Genomic DNA, 17,714 nt, shown 5'->3' with positions numbered 1-17,714 from the left:
TAATAATAATAATAATAATAATAATAATAATAATAATAATAATAATAATAATAATAATAATAATAATAATAATAATAATAATAATAATAATAATAATAATAATAATAATAATAATAATAATAATAATAATAATAATAATAATAATAATAATAATAATAATAATAATAATAATAATAATTAGTAATAATAATAATAATATCACTGCTACTTCTGTTACTACTACAACAATAGCAACGAATACTACCATCCGATGGGGGCGGGCAGTGGTATCCCACTATTCTGTTTGACTCCCTGTCTAATTTGCTGATTTTCTTTTGGGAATTTCTAATAAATCATATTTCATATCAAATCATTCATTCATTTAATTTAATCCTGTTCGAAATCAGGATTGCAGCTCGTCATCGCTGGGCAGATCTTACCACTATTATCCCGCCTTGGTTCTTTCCCGGTCTATTCATTTCGAAACACATTTTCAACTAGATTATTTTCTGCCTCCTATTGTTTTTAAAAAGCTTTTATTATGAATTGCTACAAGATCATACCGACTGTTCCATATTGACATTTTTCTTTTTCAGTGCTGGTAATTTCTTGTTTTACAAAAATTTTTAGCAAAGAAGTACGATTACTCTTTTCTCTCTTTTTTCTAATATTGTGATTAAATTCCAAGTGACAGCGTTCCTAGTAACATTCTTTCAATAGGAAATATTATATATTTCACGTTGCCTTATCGTATTTTAAGGAGCATATACGTCATATTTTGACACTTCTTATCACTTAAGATCTTAAATGTGCTGTGTTCAATAATACGTGAAAGGGACAAGTCCGTGATCCCAAGAAGTTTATTACCTCGCACCTGCTCAAAAACTTGACAGTGTTGAATATTCTAGAGTAAATTTTGCTTTTTATGTCAATAAAGACTTGCGGGACATTTTTTTTCATTTGCTGTTCATCTTCCTTAGTTCACCCGAAAGTCATTGGTAATTAACCTTCTACATTACTGCAGGTATTAGTTGCCGCTAATTTATTGGAAATAAAAGGTTAAATAAAATAATTGTTGAAACAGTTGAAAAGAAACATTCAAAAAACTAGTCACGAATCTGTGCTCTTTAACTTTTTCTTTTTTTTCTACAAACTAAGCAATAAAATGCGAAACTTTCAAACAATATATTGTAGAGCATGTTTTCCAGCCTTTTTTTTCTTTTAAGCAAATGAAGGGACAGTAGGACACAATATATTCGTATTTGCTGAGACTAGATAAAACTTGCTTAAAGATGTTGAATGACGGCACAAATTTTTATTCGTTTCTAAAATTTCTTTTGCATGTATTGTGGATTTCCAAGTTTTGGTTTTTCTAAATTGAAGCCTTTTTATCTATAATGAAGTCCCGAGATTTTCTTGGTCGCTTGCTTCCTGATAGCTTATTTGGTTCTTTTCAGGTTTCCGTGTCACTCGAAACTCTTACATTAATTGCTATGTCATCATTTATCTATCTCTAAAAAAATGAATTTTTGCTTCTTAGAATTGAACACAGCAAATGAAAAGACTACAAATTTACAGTGAGATTTCATATTAAAATTAAATACGAGATTAAAATGCACATACACTTCATTTTGAAACAGTTTTCTGCACTATTACGATAATGTCATCATTTAAAGTTTCCCAAAGTTTAAGAAATTTGAAAAGGAAATAATGATGAGTCGGAATATTCTATATCAATTTATATTTTATATCAACTTACATTTCAAGAACTGTTTCATTCAACTGTTTGAACAAAATTTTAATTTATTTACATTGCTGAAACGACTGTATGTATGCATGTGTGTATGTGTTTGTATGTCAGTGTATGTAAGGAATTATCACTTTTTTACTGATACTCTTGCACCCCCGCTCACCTTTTATTCCGAGTGCTCTCATATCGTTATGTTTTCACACTATAAATTTCGAGCACTCCGAAAGAAGCATCTTGTGAAACGCGCGGCACAACTTTTTTGCAAATCGTAAATTTTTCAATTTGTCCTGAAAGCGAATAATATAGATTTTTATTTCATTCGCTCCGAAATTTCGCATAAATTCCTTCTGCAATGCAAAAAAAATGTGATTTCAATTTTTGTTTTTGATTTCTTATTTTCATATTTTGAATTGGAAATTCGAGAATTTACTAATGATCGGAGATACAAAGTGCAGTATGCATTTTTCAGTTGTCATTTTAATTAAATATACACTGTATTTCTTCTTTCTGTTGCCAATTTCCATTAGTCCGATCTTATTTGAATCTGACATCCTTAGGTATGAATACTTACACGAGAACGAAAATAAGTAGCAACTATTTCAGACCATCTAAAGATTAATATTGAATATATCTCCCATCGGCAAATCTTATATTAAATGATCCTAAATCAAATGAAATTTCGATGAGATTATATTTTACTAACTAATTTCATATGGTTATTTGTATCCATAGCTGATCAAAAATTAAATCTGTTGATAAAATGCTTATTGATTTTCTCCTCTTAACGTCTTTTTTTATATTTCGAACAAAATATTCTTGAATATTCTTGAAAGGCGGATCTTCTCGTAACATCATATATTGTCTGTAAATGATCTACGCGGGAAAACTTCCTTACCGCTTGTATGAATTAATATTCCGCTTCATCATCCACTACGAATCGCTACTGCGTTCATCGTTAACTTCGTTATAGCACGTTCAGTTTCTTCCGAGTAACGTAAACTGTTAAGTGCTGATAAACGCAGACAAATTCCTTCATATACGAATTATTTTACTGCACAAATTTTCATTGTACTGATCGTCCCAATTACTACCTTTTAATGGTACTTGCAGCATATGAAAAGATGGAACTTGGTACCCTTCCCACTCATCCAATGACTTGATTAAATTGATCAAATTCCAAGAAGTTATGGTGTGAACTTAAAATTGTTCTTAAAGAAGTTGGCGAAAATATATTGTGAAGAAATTACTTCGAGTAATCTAAAAAATGTTGCTGGTAAAATAAGAACTGTATGGTTAGACGAGACTTCCTTGCATATTTGTTCTGGTCGCTACTTTCAGAAAAGAAGGAAATGGTCATGATCGGAAAGAATCAAAGATTTGCAAACTCTTGGGATAAGGTGCAAGTCTAAGCGAATGACATGGTTAACAGCGTGTATCGTGTATCGGGAAATTTTCGCGGTGCTCGGAGATCATGACCATTTTTTCTTGATATGAGCTGACGCAGTTCTCATTTACGAAACAATGACAGTTTATGTGAAAGCGGAGAAAGGTTTTAGAATTCGGCGGAAGCAGCAGTGAATTATGGATATTTTTGGGTGTACTTGCAGAAAGCAATGCCATCTCAATCCTGCTTCTCCTCTCTTCCAACAAAAGTAACGCTGCGCTTATCAGCGAAAAAAATTTTTCCACTTGTAAATGTTTGCATTTTAATTCGGTTTATTTTCTGCTCCCTTTTAATTCTATCGCTAACTTTGAAAGATAGGGCAAGTTTATGCGTTTTTCATGAAATTTGCGCTCTTTATTATTAATTTTTAATCTTCATTTCTCGCATTGTTTCCTTAAAATAATAATTTTTAAAAAAATCTTTGTGAAAACTTCCGGAAGGGTGGTATGGAGGAAAAGAAATATATATGAATGAGCATTAAGACAATTTTAACGAACGCTACACATACAGATGGCGTGCTTACATACGCTACAACGTGCTTACATAAACAGTGCTAGCATTTGTTGCGAACGGTTTTTTTTTTAATTTCAATTCTATCGCCGTCATATTCAAATCACTATCATCCCTACTTTCAACTATCGAGTAGTGTGTACTGAATTAATGATTTTGTCCCCTGTGCTCCGTGTCGTCGCCACCGTTAATCTTCATTAATATTTCGAATTCATTTGAGAGATTTGTTGGAATTCACCACTTCTTTTCAGGCTGTGTCCGGAATCAACAATAATCGAGCTTTCTTCTGGAGTCTTTAAGGTAAATATTGCAACTGAATTTACAATGGAAATTTTAGGAAAGACCCCAATGAACTTTGAACTCTACATCCAAATCGTTTTAATTCTCATTCTAAATTCTAAACCAAACAATCTTACTGTAATGTCTGTAATGATCATGCACTCTTCTCTCAACAAAAGTTTTTTCCAAATCGAAAGATGATTCTTTTAATTATCTTCCCTTAATTTTATTGCTTATATTTAGTATTTACCATTTTTCATGTTTTTTATTCCAAACCACAGAACTTATTACCATAACATGAAGACCCATAGTCATTCAGTAGAATCGAAGTGACCCTTCTGAATCGGCCAATGAAACACTCTGTTAGATCTTTCCGTTTTTAAATGCCTGGAATCTGTTGCTTGTTGATTTGTTGCCCTCTACGTGTTTTAGCAGTATCTGATCTCTGTCTCTGCATATCTCGGTTCCTTTTACAGTCATGCTGTGAATCTTAATTCATTCAATTTCTTTTTGAGCAGTGGAATTTTTACGGCTAATTTTTTCAACTGTTTAAGAAGCAGCAATCCTCAGAGTGCACCTGAAGCAAAATGAAAAAAAAATTGATATTGTCACCGCACAAACTGTCACGTTATGAGGCGCATCTTACTGACCCTTAATTTTCCATATTTGTTGTAACACAGCCAGCCAGCGTTGTTATGCATTTCCTTCCTGGTAATGATCAACGCCACTTTTGCTTTCAATTTATTTCAACATTAGAAGCTCTCAGTGTTGGAGAGGGTGTGAACTGCTTGCACATCCCTTCGTTCCTGCTGACCATCCCGGCTTGATGGCCTACATGGTAGCCTGCTATCAAGATGACAGCTCCACCTCCAACCCATATACAGTGTGCGCAGAAAGAGCTATAAGCGCCTCCTGAGATATGCATGCAGTGAATATGGATGTACGTGCATGAATGTGTTTGGATGTGCTCTCATAAGTGTTTAAGTGAGATACGCACGTAATTGGGGATTGTTGTCTGCTAAGCTTTGGTTGTGTTGGTGTTGGCGGAATGTGGAGCTGAGCGCATGAGGGGGAGGGTGGCTCTTCCCGGCTATTGTTTCCTTCTTCCTCTCGGGATTACACCGATAAGTTACGGTAACGTCACATCCTTCTGTTATGGCTGAAATGGGGCTGTGATATGCACATGTATGCTTGTTTCTTCTTCAATGAAACATTCCCGCATTTCCCTTCTAAAAGAATTTCAGGAAACCCTCGTCAAATGACTGCATCTGGCAAACAAATCACCCCTCCTCCCCTCCTACTTCTCTTTCCGTAGGTATATTCCCCGTTGTACCGATCATCTCCATATTACACTGTTCATTTGTCATTTGCATTTTTTGCTTTTTTCTCTTTTTCAAAAATCGTTTTTTAATTTCGACGAGACAGAACCTTTCCCATCCCCTTCCCCTCCGCGTCCTCTCCCTTCAGAGAACAGTTTCGGTCTTGGAATTCAACTCAATTATCATTCCACATTCGGTATACCCCTGTTATAGATAGTATCGCTGTTTGATCGATAAACATGAATTTCTGTAGGAATCTTTCTTCTATGGACTTATCTCTATTGCACATAGTGGGAAACTAGATAAGGCTGTAGGCTATAAGTGTGAGAAGATGAGGAAGGACGTTGACTTGTAACTTTCGTCATTTCAAATGACTATTTATAGAAGTATACTATTATCTGATATGATTTAGAAGTGAGGTAAAGCTGTTTTATTTGGGCTGGGCAGATAGGGAAGAGGATGCTGCTTGATTCTTTCCAAGTGATAAGAGTTGTTGCTACCCATGCAACGAATGGCAGTCATTTCATTTCAAGTTCTTTTTCAGGAACTAACTTTCTCATACACTTTTCCACGGTTAGTTTCGAATCGAGGAACATCCACTCAGAACATCAAGCACCCATTTCTCAACACTTTCCTAATCGCAGCTCATTCCACATTCCTTGTCGTCGTCGTTTTTAGAAAACGAGAAGTTTGAAGGTGCTTATGTGCTATTTCATTTCTGAAATTTGTGGATTTTATGGGAAAATTACAGAGTAGAAGTATCATATGATGATGCCATCGAGTTTGGGTGGCGGTAGTGGAAGTGCGAAACATCATCAGCAACTCATGCAATCTGCTTCCATGCTGCCTTCACCTTACAATTTTTTGCCATCGGTTTTTGCCAATGCGCAGTTGGACATGCCATTATTCCGGCCTCCCGAATCGGTGTGTTTCGATCTGTAAAATTTATTTGAAATTAGGAAAGTGCGCACAAAGCAAGCTTAATGAAATCTTTATTTCAGAATTTGGGAGCGATGTATTTAAGCCAGTTAGCGGCAGCAGCAGCTTTAAACCAGGGTCAGAATGGTAGTAACGGTGGCACCACAAATGAACAACAGGAGGAAACCGTTGGCGAAAATAATAAAGCAGAGTTGGTAGCGTCAACTTCATCCGAAGTGGCGATCTCGTCGTGTGACGCTGAGTCACCGTTACCACCCAAACCATTTGGTGCTGTGGATCGCGAAACGGAATCTACAAACGAACGGAATTCTGTGGATAACGCTGCATTAAGGTTTTGAGTTTCATTAATTTTCATCGTCTTAGAACCGGAGACGAGGCTTCTGATCGTCTAATAAAGAGATAAAAATTTCAACTTGAATTTTATTGATTTCAGCCCAACGAAAGTGAATACTGAAGACATTGCTCTGGTAGAGAGCGAAAATTTGCAGCCTTCATCAGTATCGGAATTGCAGCAGCTTGATCTTTCAAAATGGATCTCTGATTTTTTTCCAGGATTGCCAAATAATGTCTCGGCTCTGTAAGTTTTCCAAAATATAGTGGATAAGAAATATTCCGTGTACTTTCACAATCTGTTGAAATTCCAGAAACATGGCTGCTCTAACACAACGAATGCCACCGATGCTGGAGCAGATACAGCTGATGAATCAGTATTTCTCGCCTGGATCAGTTGAAGATTCTCTCCGAGTCCTAGCAGCACTTGGCAGTACCAATGGTTCTGCGGGTATGGTTCCATCAACAAATTGCAGCCCAAGCTCAATCCTCAATTCACCATTTGCCAGTAGTGCTGGGCATTCGAAGGTAAATCCGTACTGCTTTCATTCAATCGGGATTTCTTCCTCTCTTAAGACAAGAATGCAGGGTTACTCATTCCAGTTGAGAGCCATTTTGTGAGCTGTTTGAGCTGCTGAGCCACAGTCCAAAGGAACCCTGTTCTTCAACTTTCCAGGATACCTATTGCGAGATATGTGACAAGAATTTTTGCAATCGCTACTTTCTTCGAACACATAAGTGGAAAAAACACGGCATTCCATTTCCAGGCAAAAACTCGCCATCTGAATGCAATGTAACATCACTAGCGTCACGTTAGTTAGTCTTATACTTACAACTGCCAATTGCATCTTAATTGCTTAACATCCGGCAAAATGGATAAACTGAATTTCGCACGAGTCGAAAGCAGTTCGGTACTCAAGATGCGTCTTTTTTCTTTGGTATCTGTTGAATTGAGGATTGGGTCATATTATCCGTCAGGATTTGGATCTTTTCGGACCTTTCATTTTAGTTTATTACCTAAATGGATTTTTTTAGCAACCGTCCCACAGAATCTTCCTCTGGATTTGCCAACTACCTCGACAGGGATAAACCTTAGTCCAGCTGAGTTTATTGCTGCACTATGCAATCAGAATGTGCTAGATGCTTCACAGATATCGCCTTCAAAAACGACTTCTCATCCAACCTCTGTTATTGTCAATTGTTTATCTAGTGCGGACTCATCACCGACCAAACGAGCAAGAACGACTGATGAAGGAAGTAAAGATGATGATGAGTTACTCGGTGCAGGCAGGTAGATCCTTTTTTATCCACGTGTCCGCACTCGATCGATATATCTCGTTTGTCGGACAGAGTGATCAGAAGCAATGTAATTATAGGTCGGAGAGTGTCAGGACTGACGAAGAAGCACTTGCAAGTGTCGCAAGTCAGTTACCAAACACGGGTGATTTATTCGCAATGATCGCTCGTCAGGCTCAGGAAAATGCAATTGCGCAAGAACTGTTATCATCATTTAAAGCTGATGGAATACAAGTGCAACAACAATCGTGAGCTATTCATTTTTTGTTATTATTGATCCATATGGCATTTACAAAGTCTGTTATATTGCACTTTTTGCTACTTACCACTTCAAAAGTTTTATAGGAATCAATTTTCTTTGTAGATCACCATCAAAGCATTCATCAGCCAGTAAAGAAGCATGCGAAATGTGTGGACAGGAGTGCGAGAACCGAGCGACCCTGCAGCATCATCTCTTATTACAGCATAATATCTTGAATAGTTTTCTTAGCTCATTCAACTTATTGTCTCCACTGAGTCAGTTACAGCCACAACAGCAATCACAAAAACAGCAGAATAATCAGGATAATGATGCAGACCGATCTCGTAATGCAACGGCTATGCCAGGAATGGTTACGTCCCCCATCAGTGCTGTATGTCGTTGTTTATTTCTTTTCCATTCAAGATTTAATAGATTTAATTTCTAACACTGGTGGTGTTTTGTTGACCGAACTCTTAAATATTTATATTTACTGTTACAGAAAAAAGAAGAAAAAAAAACCTGCTTCTTTTCAGTCACGACAACCGAAAAAGCAGTATACAACAACGGGCAAGAATTATTGCGATGTTTGCAACAAGGAAGTATGTAACAAATATTTCCTTCGAACGCATATGCTCAAAATGCATGGCATTGTCATTGATGAGCACAAAACAGTTATTGCAAATATCGATACTTTAGAGAAGGAGAAGTCTGGCACGATCGCTTTTCGGTATTTATTATAAGTGAAATTCAGTAACTAATGACTGGAGTATTCATTTTCTAAATATTAGCAGATTATTATATAAGAGTAACTAAAAAAATCGAGAATGGTTTGTTACTTTCTAAGAGACTGAGAGTCAGTAGGCTCAAAGAAGCTCTCGCTTTAAATATGGGCAAGCATCTTGTATGGTCAAAGTTTCAGAAACAAAAAGATAGGGGAAAAACCAGATGTATTTCTTTCAGCTGCGATATTTGTAATACAAATGTAGGACAAACTCGTGAATCTTTAAAGCAACACAAGCAGGAAGTTCATAATGTTGTGTCACTGCCTACGTCACGTGGTCATCGTGGATCTCTCAGTTCTACCTCAAGTATTACCAGTACATCGACTCTCAGTCAAGCTCTTAAAACTGCAGATCAAAGTGGAAATAATATTGAGTAATTTTTTCTTGTCGGTTACAGAGCTGATTTAAAATTTGTGTGCGTGGGAAAGTGGAGTGGTTGATCGTTCCATTTTCCCTCAGTGACGTTTCGCTGTTATGACGTAAATTTTTTGAGATGAAAATGATTTGAGAAACATTCAGGATGATGATGACTGGATCTTTCGTGTTATTTGTTTGGTAGGCTGGAATAACGGCCCCGTATAAGCAATGTGCTGAAGAAGGAAGAAAGGGGAAAGTATGTTTCCCTTTTACCCCTCCCGAATATATTTTTGAAATGTTGCGGAATTTTCTTCGACATTCATCAGTTGAAGAGAGCAGACGAAGTACATTTGCCAGTAAAATCGATCGTGACGGTCGTGAAGCGAATGTGGCATGCGCTGTTGCTGTTGCGGTGTCTGTATAGTGTATAGTGGAGTGAGAGAGGAAGACATCCCGTTCTTTTTTCTGAGAAATTTTGCAGAGAGATTCCCATTTTTCGTTCCGATTGTCCCTTTGAGCTACTCCTTTCTACTGTTATTGCCTGTGCCCTGCCCTATTTGCTTAAATTATTTGCATGCTTCCTTAAATTATTTGTACGCTGTACTCTGTATTAGTTTGTTTCTCACTAATTTGATTTGACACAAATTAGTGCCAAAAATGCAGCGTTATTCGGCTCGCTTTCTAGAAGATTTGAAGATTGCATTTGAAAGAGCATTTGCTCTTCAGACGAATCTAGTGGGGTAAGCTTCAAGAACTTTCATATTTTACTAGTAGCAAAATGAGTTAAATTGAATGAAAGATTGGTGATATGTCGTGTTTTCTTGTCAGGCTGCTGTTCGCTAGAACGGAGTCTTAGTAGAGTACTGTTTGCTACTTCTGATGTAAGAATATTAGACTTTAGAAAAAAATTTTTTTTTTAAATAATGCAATGGCCTATTTTTTAGTCAATTGCGATGTCCGCTCTGTGATGTACGAACCATCGGTGTGGTAGCAATGCAGAAACATCTTAGTGAGAAACACAGAATGGATATGGGCTTGGAGTCACTTGAGGGTTTGTTAAAGGTAAGAAATACTTTTATTTTTAAATGAGTAACAATACTTGAGAAAAATTCAGTGGATATTTCTTTAATGGAAGCAATTGAAAACGCATAAATTCAGACCAGTTTTACCAGGTGGAATATTCATGGCTTATCTGCAGTTGTTTCCGGATTATCATTTGTTATAGCATATGCTTTGTTATTAATAATAATTAGTAAATGGGCAGTATTTTGTTTGCAATATTGTTTCTCAACTAGGAAAAAGCTCACTTATTTTGAGGATGCTTATGAGATTAAAAGTGGACAAAGTGCTGCAACGCTTGGTGGATCTCTTGCGACGAACTTGCAGCAACAAATGATGACAGAACGAGGTGAATTCACTTGCACACATTGTGCAGATATATTCAACGACCAAATTCAGTTTCAGCTGCATATGATCCACAATCATCCACTGGTTATTCGTAGTCCAGGTTTGTTATTTAATGAATGATCATAGCGGTTGATATGCAAATGATGAGATGATGAGAATGCAGAGGTTATTGCTTTAGTAGTTCCCCTTGTGGTCTCTGAATTGTTTGTTGATTTGGGATATTCCCGATGACTTCCAACATGTCAAGTTAAGCGAGAGGAAAGCATATTGATTCTTGAATATATGATATATTTCAAGGAAAATAAAGCTCGCACACCCTGCGTATTTGTTATAATACATTCATTTAGTATGATTATTTCTCCTTGCTTCAGGAGAGACGGGTTCTCCTGCAGTAACAGCTCATAATATGGAGCCGCTTTGTACACAGTACAGTTTCCATTTCTCTAGTATGGCAGATTCGTGGGTTGATTCAGGAGGGAAACCTGCAAATAGAAGCACAGAAGACATGAAAGAGGATGAAACGTCGGGAGATGAGCATCAAGTAGCGCAGAAAGTTGTAAGTAACTAATTTTGATACCTAGTGTTTGCTTTTTGATATATCGATCTTGCATGTCGTCATCACGCTAATATTTCAATCGATTTCCTGCAAAGTTTGGATTTCTTGGCTTTATTTCCTTGTTACAGGAATTTTAAGTGTGTGGTAATATAGGGACCTAATTTCTGGAATCTGGACTTTTCGAAATATTTCCTTATTACAAGTTGTTCATGAATATTGCTAGCTCTTATTATCATCAGAGCTTCAGTTCTCACCCCAGTGATAGCCCTATTTGGTTATTCGGAAATAACATTATGAATTTCATAGCGCTTAGCTGTGGCATCAACAATTTGTGCGGTTCGAAATTGTACAATCATTTGAAGCGTTTTTAGTTAAGATTAAGCTTCTAGTCGACTATTTTGGTGCATCGCGTAAGTAATGTTACTAACTGTAACTTATTCACGGAGAAGACCTACATGAAAGTAAGTCGCAAAGAATTTCAGCAAAAATTTTTTGATTGTCCAGTGTCTTGGTGTCCACGACGATATCTTAATCCTATCATACTGAGCAAGCACGTTTCTATCGTTCATCAATGGCGACTGAAGTTTTCATCGAAGAATGGAAAGAATAAATCTCATGGTGTTATCTCGTCTCGTAAGTGATTGCTGTGCATCCTCCATATAAGCGTTATGTCAAGAGAAATAGTAAGGGAGGATTGTGAGGAAAAAAAAACTATAAATCGTGGTTCTCATAAGACTGCCCATGATAATGAGACATTCGTAATACTGAAATTAATTTGGGGACATCTGCCACTTGTATTTTGGCAATCAGATTCTGGAGATCAGGAGAGAGGTTGGAAATTAGAGATTAGGTTGACCTCTCATTTTAAGATCACGGATTTGTAATTTATTAGATTTTACTATATTTGTTCCTATCTTTACCATGTAGTAACACTTATTGCATGGGTAGAGCTCTCACATATCTTCGTTCGCGAAGCCTCGCCATGACGACAAGTATAACACTTGCTATGCTAAGACACTGCTTGCTGCACGCATTCCTTTTTGAGATTCAGTTCTGTTATTCATGTTGCTAGGTCTAACAAATATCAGGCAAATTATGGAAGAAACGTTACATTTGCTTGTTCGAAGGCTGCAAATACCGCTTTTGGTCACGGGACTATTGCGAAAAACATCTTTTATATCACATTGGAAGTCAAACAAATAATAAAACGGGATCGAAAGAACCAGTAGTGAATGGTGCGACAGAAAATGGACGAAGTCAAGACATCACTAAATTGGTTGGAGTGAGGAAGGGGAAAATAATGTTGAATTTGGAAAATGGTAGCAACCCAAAAGATCATGGACGAAATACTCATACGGTAGGTCATCGTTCGACTGTAATTGCAATTCAGTCTTTTGAAAATCCACAGATATCTTGAGAATTTGGTTGTTCAAGTATTGGCTTTGCTGAAATAGAATCACTGTCACGCCTCTTGGTGTAACGTTTTAAGACGCTGGTACAACTATTAAACATCCAAAATATTTGAATATAGTATGGCTTTGAAAACCAAACTATACTGTATTGAATTTTGCAAACTAGCACATCTTCGCATTTTTTTAGCCAAATTCGCCAGATTCGGATGCGATGCCAGAGGGACATGGACAACTATCTACAAATAGGAAACCTTATACGGTTCAAACATTTCTGGTAAGAGAGCAATCATCTCAACCATCTTCTTCAACAAATGGTTCAACAACAGCAGTAGGTGTTGTTTTTGATGAAATGGTTGCACATTTGCCAGTGCGGAACACAGTGCAAGAAATGGTGCGAGTGAATGTGGAACTTGTACCAGCACCTCTACAGATATCACCCATCTTGCATTTATGAAATAATTTTGCGTAGTGTGATATTAGCTGTTAAAGAGAATGAATGCTAGATGTCTTTTTCCTATGCTTATATTGTTAGTTGAAAAACTTTTTCTGGTTCTGTTGTAAGGAGCTGGAAATATAGCGCTTTTTGCAATAGCTGAGAAAACCACAATTTTTATACTAAACAGAAAAATCTTTCGAGCTTATATGTGCCTTTGATTGTTACCCTTCGGAGTGTCACAGGAGTAGCGATGTCACCCGTTTGAATCTTTAAAGACTGAAGACAAGGAAATACCGGAGACGGAAAAAAGTGGGAACAAGTTGCTAAGTATGGTTAAATAGTGCTTAGCATCTTGGATTCCATCTCTCTGCCTGCTAATGATGAAGATTTCGTGGAAGGAAACGAGAATGACAGATTTCGGTTAATCAAAAGTATCTACAAAGAACATCTAATGAACGCTTCGGTTCTGATCAGATCATTAGAGATAGTAGTGCAGTGCATAAGTTATGGTTCTTGATTATTATCTGTTCATTAACAGAGCTGTTTTGATGTTATCCGTTAGCATTATAAATTTATAATCTCAGGTAACAGTGTAATCATCAATTCAGGAAAATTTTTGGTGTATAGCAAGCAGTTTTGATTCTTTTTTTTTAATTGTGTCGACTAATAGATCTGTGGTGAACAGTTCTAATTGCTATGTTCGTTTACTGTTAATTCTAATACTACCTGAATTCTTTTCAAATGTTCTCTGTTTAAATGTATTTCTAAAATTTCCTAAGTTGCGATAAGTTCAAGAAATCATTTTGGTCTCATTACTACACGAAATACATATCATATAATTTCGTGCACATATCTCACTTTTCTTTTAATATAAACCCTAATAATTTAATCCGTTTTTTATTTCTGATGTTCTTTGCTGCTGTTTGTTTATATGCTAGCCGGTTTTTTGTTTGTACACCGGTGTACTGTTTGTGGTCTCACTGGTATTATTGCTATTTGCATGCTAATTGGTTGAAGGTCTTCGAAAGTTTCTTTAGAATAAGTATTCACAAATTCCATTAACAGCTATGCCAGTGGATTGCAGGAGTACATTCAAGTTTGAATGTTTAAATTAAAACTGTAAATTTTCAAACGTGCAATATCAGCGGTGATGTACCAAAGTAGAATTCTGCCACTGTTGATAGTTTCAATTTATCGGCAATTTTTCTCCCTGTTCGGGCCTTTTTATGCCATATCCCTGTTTATTTGGTTTTAGACCTTTTTAGTTTCGTATCCCCCAGGGAAATGTGCTGCCAAAATGTTTTTTTTCTCTTTTGAAACTCGTTTGATTTGTCTGTCTGAAGAAGGTGTAAGAGATAGGTGATCCACCTGTTTGTTAGCTCTTCTCTCTGGATTGTTTGTTTCTTTACTAGGGTTGAATTCTTTGGAATCGTTTGCATGAAATAATTCAGGTTTTATGGGTATTTGCGAAGTACAAATATATAATCCTACTATCAAAATTGATTGGAATTAGTTTGTACAGCTTTTTAATGTATTAAATAATTTACCAGTAATTCGTTAGTTGTAGTTTTTCAATGCATTGTTAATTTTAGCACGTATTTTTAATTATTTCCAGCTTTACATTTTTGCCCATATTTTTTTTTGCAGTTTTCTAATGTTGAAATAAATTTTTCGTTTAGAATGTATGCTCCAAAAAACGCGTGAAACATCGACATTGAAAAAATCGGTGTTAAAGGGGCACAGTAATCATGTGCGCTATCCTGGTCTTAGATAATCTGTCGGTTCCCCGGTTCCCCGTGTCTATCAAAACCTTCGCATTGTTTCTGTTACGCTAACTAACAGTGCTGAATATTATGGCCTCACCTCGATGTGCGTAGGGATTACGAATCCTTGATAGTCTCATTGACAGTGGTCATTCAGGTCAATGCCTAACAAAGATTTCTGTACAAACTCTCAATGTTGAAGTACTGTTGTAAAACTATTTGTTACTTTACAAATTGAAAGCAGACAGGTATGTATTGTCCCATCTGTTAATGAGAGCATACTTTAACAAATCATCCCATCAAGATCTGTAATCAGTTTGTAATCAGCGTTTACGTTAACGCTGTTACGTTGTGCAATATGGCTGGTTTTATTGTTATCGTGGTTATTCACTGCTGAATATTTTCTCAGGTGAATGTAACAAGATGTCCGTACTCTAATAGTTCTACTTCTTAATAAGCTCTAATACTCTAATACTGTGTTGAATTTCTTACTATTTTCCAAAACAATTCATTTATTAATGAGAGCGTGCTTGAATGATATGAGTAGTTTTTTTACAGTTATAAACAGGTATATACCGACAAAACCTTTACTTTTTATTATTTGGGACATCCAATGTGGCTGCTTTTATTGTTATCATGGTTATTAACTGCTGAATGTTTTCTCATGTGAGTGTAATAAGATGTTAGCTTAAATTTAATTACCAGTTTAAACTTCACAGCAAGAAATTAAGACAACTATCGCTGTTACGTTGACTTGCACTTGGGAATTTACTATACATTACAGTATTTTCATGTATTACACGCGGCAGCCGAGAAAGTTCGATGTTCTCTTTGTGCAATTATATTTCTAATTCCTAATTAATCGTCTTGATTTTTTCGAATTTAAAATTTGGCACTCGAACCAACTGGGTTAAAAGTCAAACTTGCTGCATGTTAATTGACATGTGTGGCATTTAATTCAAATTATTTTTTCAATTAAGATATTTGTTATTCCAAATTTGATAAGAGCGAAGGGATGAAAAATTTTTTTATTTTGAATAGCATCCTAGATTTTTCAAAGATCTTCCAAATGATATTTTGAAAGGATGCAATCTGCGTATGTTTACGCTTGCAATTCTTCTGCAGTAAACGAGAAAATAAAAGCGATAGCAAAAGTGACCATCTGAAATGTGTAATAAATGCTCAACCACTGTTGTTTGAAAAATGTGTTAGTGAAACGGATGGCATATCAATGTGTTACACAATGGAATTTGATGATACTGATACCATACTCTATGGCTGTACTGTTGCTAGTCAGGTATAGCTAGTCTTTCCGTATTTCCACCTAAATCTAATTTATTTCTGAAAGCAAAAATTCTTCAGTAATTTCGGAACAACAGCAAAAATAATTCGAGATATATATGGTCACTATGTTTTCCAGCCTAATTTATTTTTCATCAGCCAAGAAGCCAAAGAGTTTTCATTTGACCAATCATTTCCTCAAGAATGATTTCTGCTAATTCAATCGAAACCCAGTGAAAGTTCTGAGACTCATGCTTTGCTTTAACGCTATTGTTCACTCCATTTCTAATCAACATCATTTTAAAATACTTTCATCATCATTACGGAATCTCGTGCTTTTTCCACTAAAATGTAGAACTATTTGGAACGTGAAGTAAAATTTAACTATGAAGATTGTAAAAGATAGAGAAAATTCAGGAAATAACAAAAATTTCAGAGTAAATGAAGATTTGAATCAGCTCTCTCGAAGTAACTTTAAGAAGTAAAAAAATGATTCTTACAAAGACAGCATAATTTAGCACAGAACGACGATGGATAGCATAAACTGTCATAACAATTTGTTCAAAAAGTGTCCCGTGCTATTCAATAAACCTCGATTTCCTTCTCATCAGCAGTTACAATATTGCTGCTGCAATACAACGAAGTGCAACGGAAATTATCTCCGCAGAAGTAATAACTCTCACTGTTTAGTCTCTTGAAGTTTCACTTTTCCCAATTTCTAATTATACACCACTCAAAAAAAAATTCAATCCTTGAAAATTGCGGCAGTCAAAGTTTGGAATTGAAATTTGAAATAAAAAGTTATGCTTACCATTCCTTCTAAAATTTTTATCTAAATGCCTAAGTACTGGTACAAAGAAGAAAATTGAGATTATGAAATTAAATAAATCTTCAAATAATGGTTTAGGAGAAGCAAAAGTATTTCCCAAAGAAATTGATAAAAACAAATCAGATGTTGGAATACCAGGTTAGCGAAATTTTTAAATTACAAACCCATGCTATACAGAAACATCACTAAGCTACTTTTTCCGATAACTACATCCAAGTTTTGTTTTTCACAATACACTTGGAAAACACTTGACTATTCATATTTCTAATGAATCATAATGAGACTGAAGAAGCCAGTAAGATCAAAGAAAAGAATGAGTGAGTGGAAATTTTCAAATTAACTTGACTTAAATGTTACTACAGTACAGTAAATCGCATGACTTATCATTATCCATGGCATTAAATCTTTACTAGACCATTTTACAGAATTGAAAAGAGCAGCACAAGACATAAATATAGAGCAAAGAATAAGTAGTGGTAACTCAATGATGACTAATAAAGTGAATAAGACTTCTTGGGGTCTCGTCAGTGGAGTGGTTTGCACAGCTGTAGTCATTGCCTGTCTCGTTGGTGCTATAATTGTTCTTATCAATAAAAGACGACAGAAGCGTCAGGCCGTGTATTGATAAGTTTATTTTTGAGAATGGGAGAATGAAGAAAAAAAAATTTGGAGAGTATTTCAGTTCTTTCTCAGCTATCGCCTTATCAACTGACATATGATATAAATATGGACGAAATCTTATGACTTGATAACTTTTCTTATCTTCAAACATTTTCAGTAAATTTTAGGTCTTCAACACTAACT

General features: G+C 35.8%; 3 protein-coding genes across 3 annotated transcripts; 2 read left to right on the top strand and 1 right to left on the bottom strand.

Annotated features, from left to right (window-relative positions):
* Window positions 1-4,698: 4,698 nt before the first annotated feature.
* LOAG_02061 (hypothetical protein) lies at window positions 4,699-5,329 on the bottom strand (the record flags this gene model as incomplete). Its single annotated transcript, XM_003137599.1, has 3 exons — window positions 4,699-4,861; window positions 4,956-5,162; window positions 5,247-5,329. The coding sequence occupies 3 exons, from the start codon at window positions 5,327-5,329 to the stop codon at window positions 4,699-4,701; spliced, it is 453 nt and encodes a 150-aa protein (XP_003137647.1).
* Window positions 5,330-6,046: 717 nt separating this feature from the next.
* LOAG_17003 (zinc finger protein) lies at window positions 6,047-13,055 on the top strand (the record flags this gene model as incomplete). The annotated part of the gene is made up of 16 exons (XM_020449661.1): window positions 6,047-6,205; window positions 6,283-6,551; window positions 6,654-6,797; window positions 6,865-7,078; window positions 7,227-7,362; window positions 7,586-7,841; window positions 7,927-8,094; window positions 8,211-8,478; window positions 8,621-8,814; window positions 9,048-9,242; window positions 10,171-10,288; window positions 10,544-10,733; window positions 11,005-11,189; window positions 11,672-11,822; window positions 12,278-12,546; window positions 12,789-13,055. 16 exons carry the CDS (start codon window positions 6,047-6,049, stop codon window positions 13,053-13,055), a joined length of 3,183 nt encoding a protein of 1,060 aa, XP_020306801.1.
* A 3,899-nt stretch (window positions 13,056-16,954) lies between these two features.
* Window positions 16,955-17,535, top strand: LOAG_02058 (hypothetical protein; the record flags this gene model as incomplete). The annotated part of the gene is made up of 2 exons (XM_003137596.1): window positions 16,955-17,048; window positions 17,336-17,535. The coding sequence occupies 2 exons, from the start codon at window positions 16,955-16,957 to the stop codon at window positions 17,533-17,535; spliced, it is 294 nt and encodes a 97-aa protein (XP_003137644.1).
* Between the last annotated feature and the right edge of the window lie 179 nt (window positions 17,536-17,714).

The sequence above is a fragment of the Loa loa genome, assembly GCF_000183805.2.
Source record: "Loa loa unplaced genomic scaffold supercont3.33, whole genome shotgun sequence".
Taxonomy (NCBI): Eukaryota; Metazoa; Nematoda; class Chromadorea; order Rhabditida; family Onchocercidae; genus Loa; species Loa loa.
This window is presented reverse-complemented; position numbering and strand designations above follow the sequence as displayed.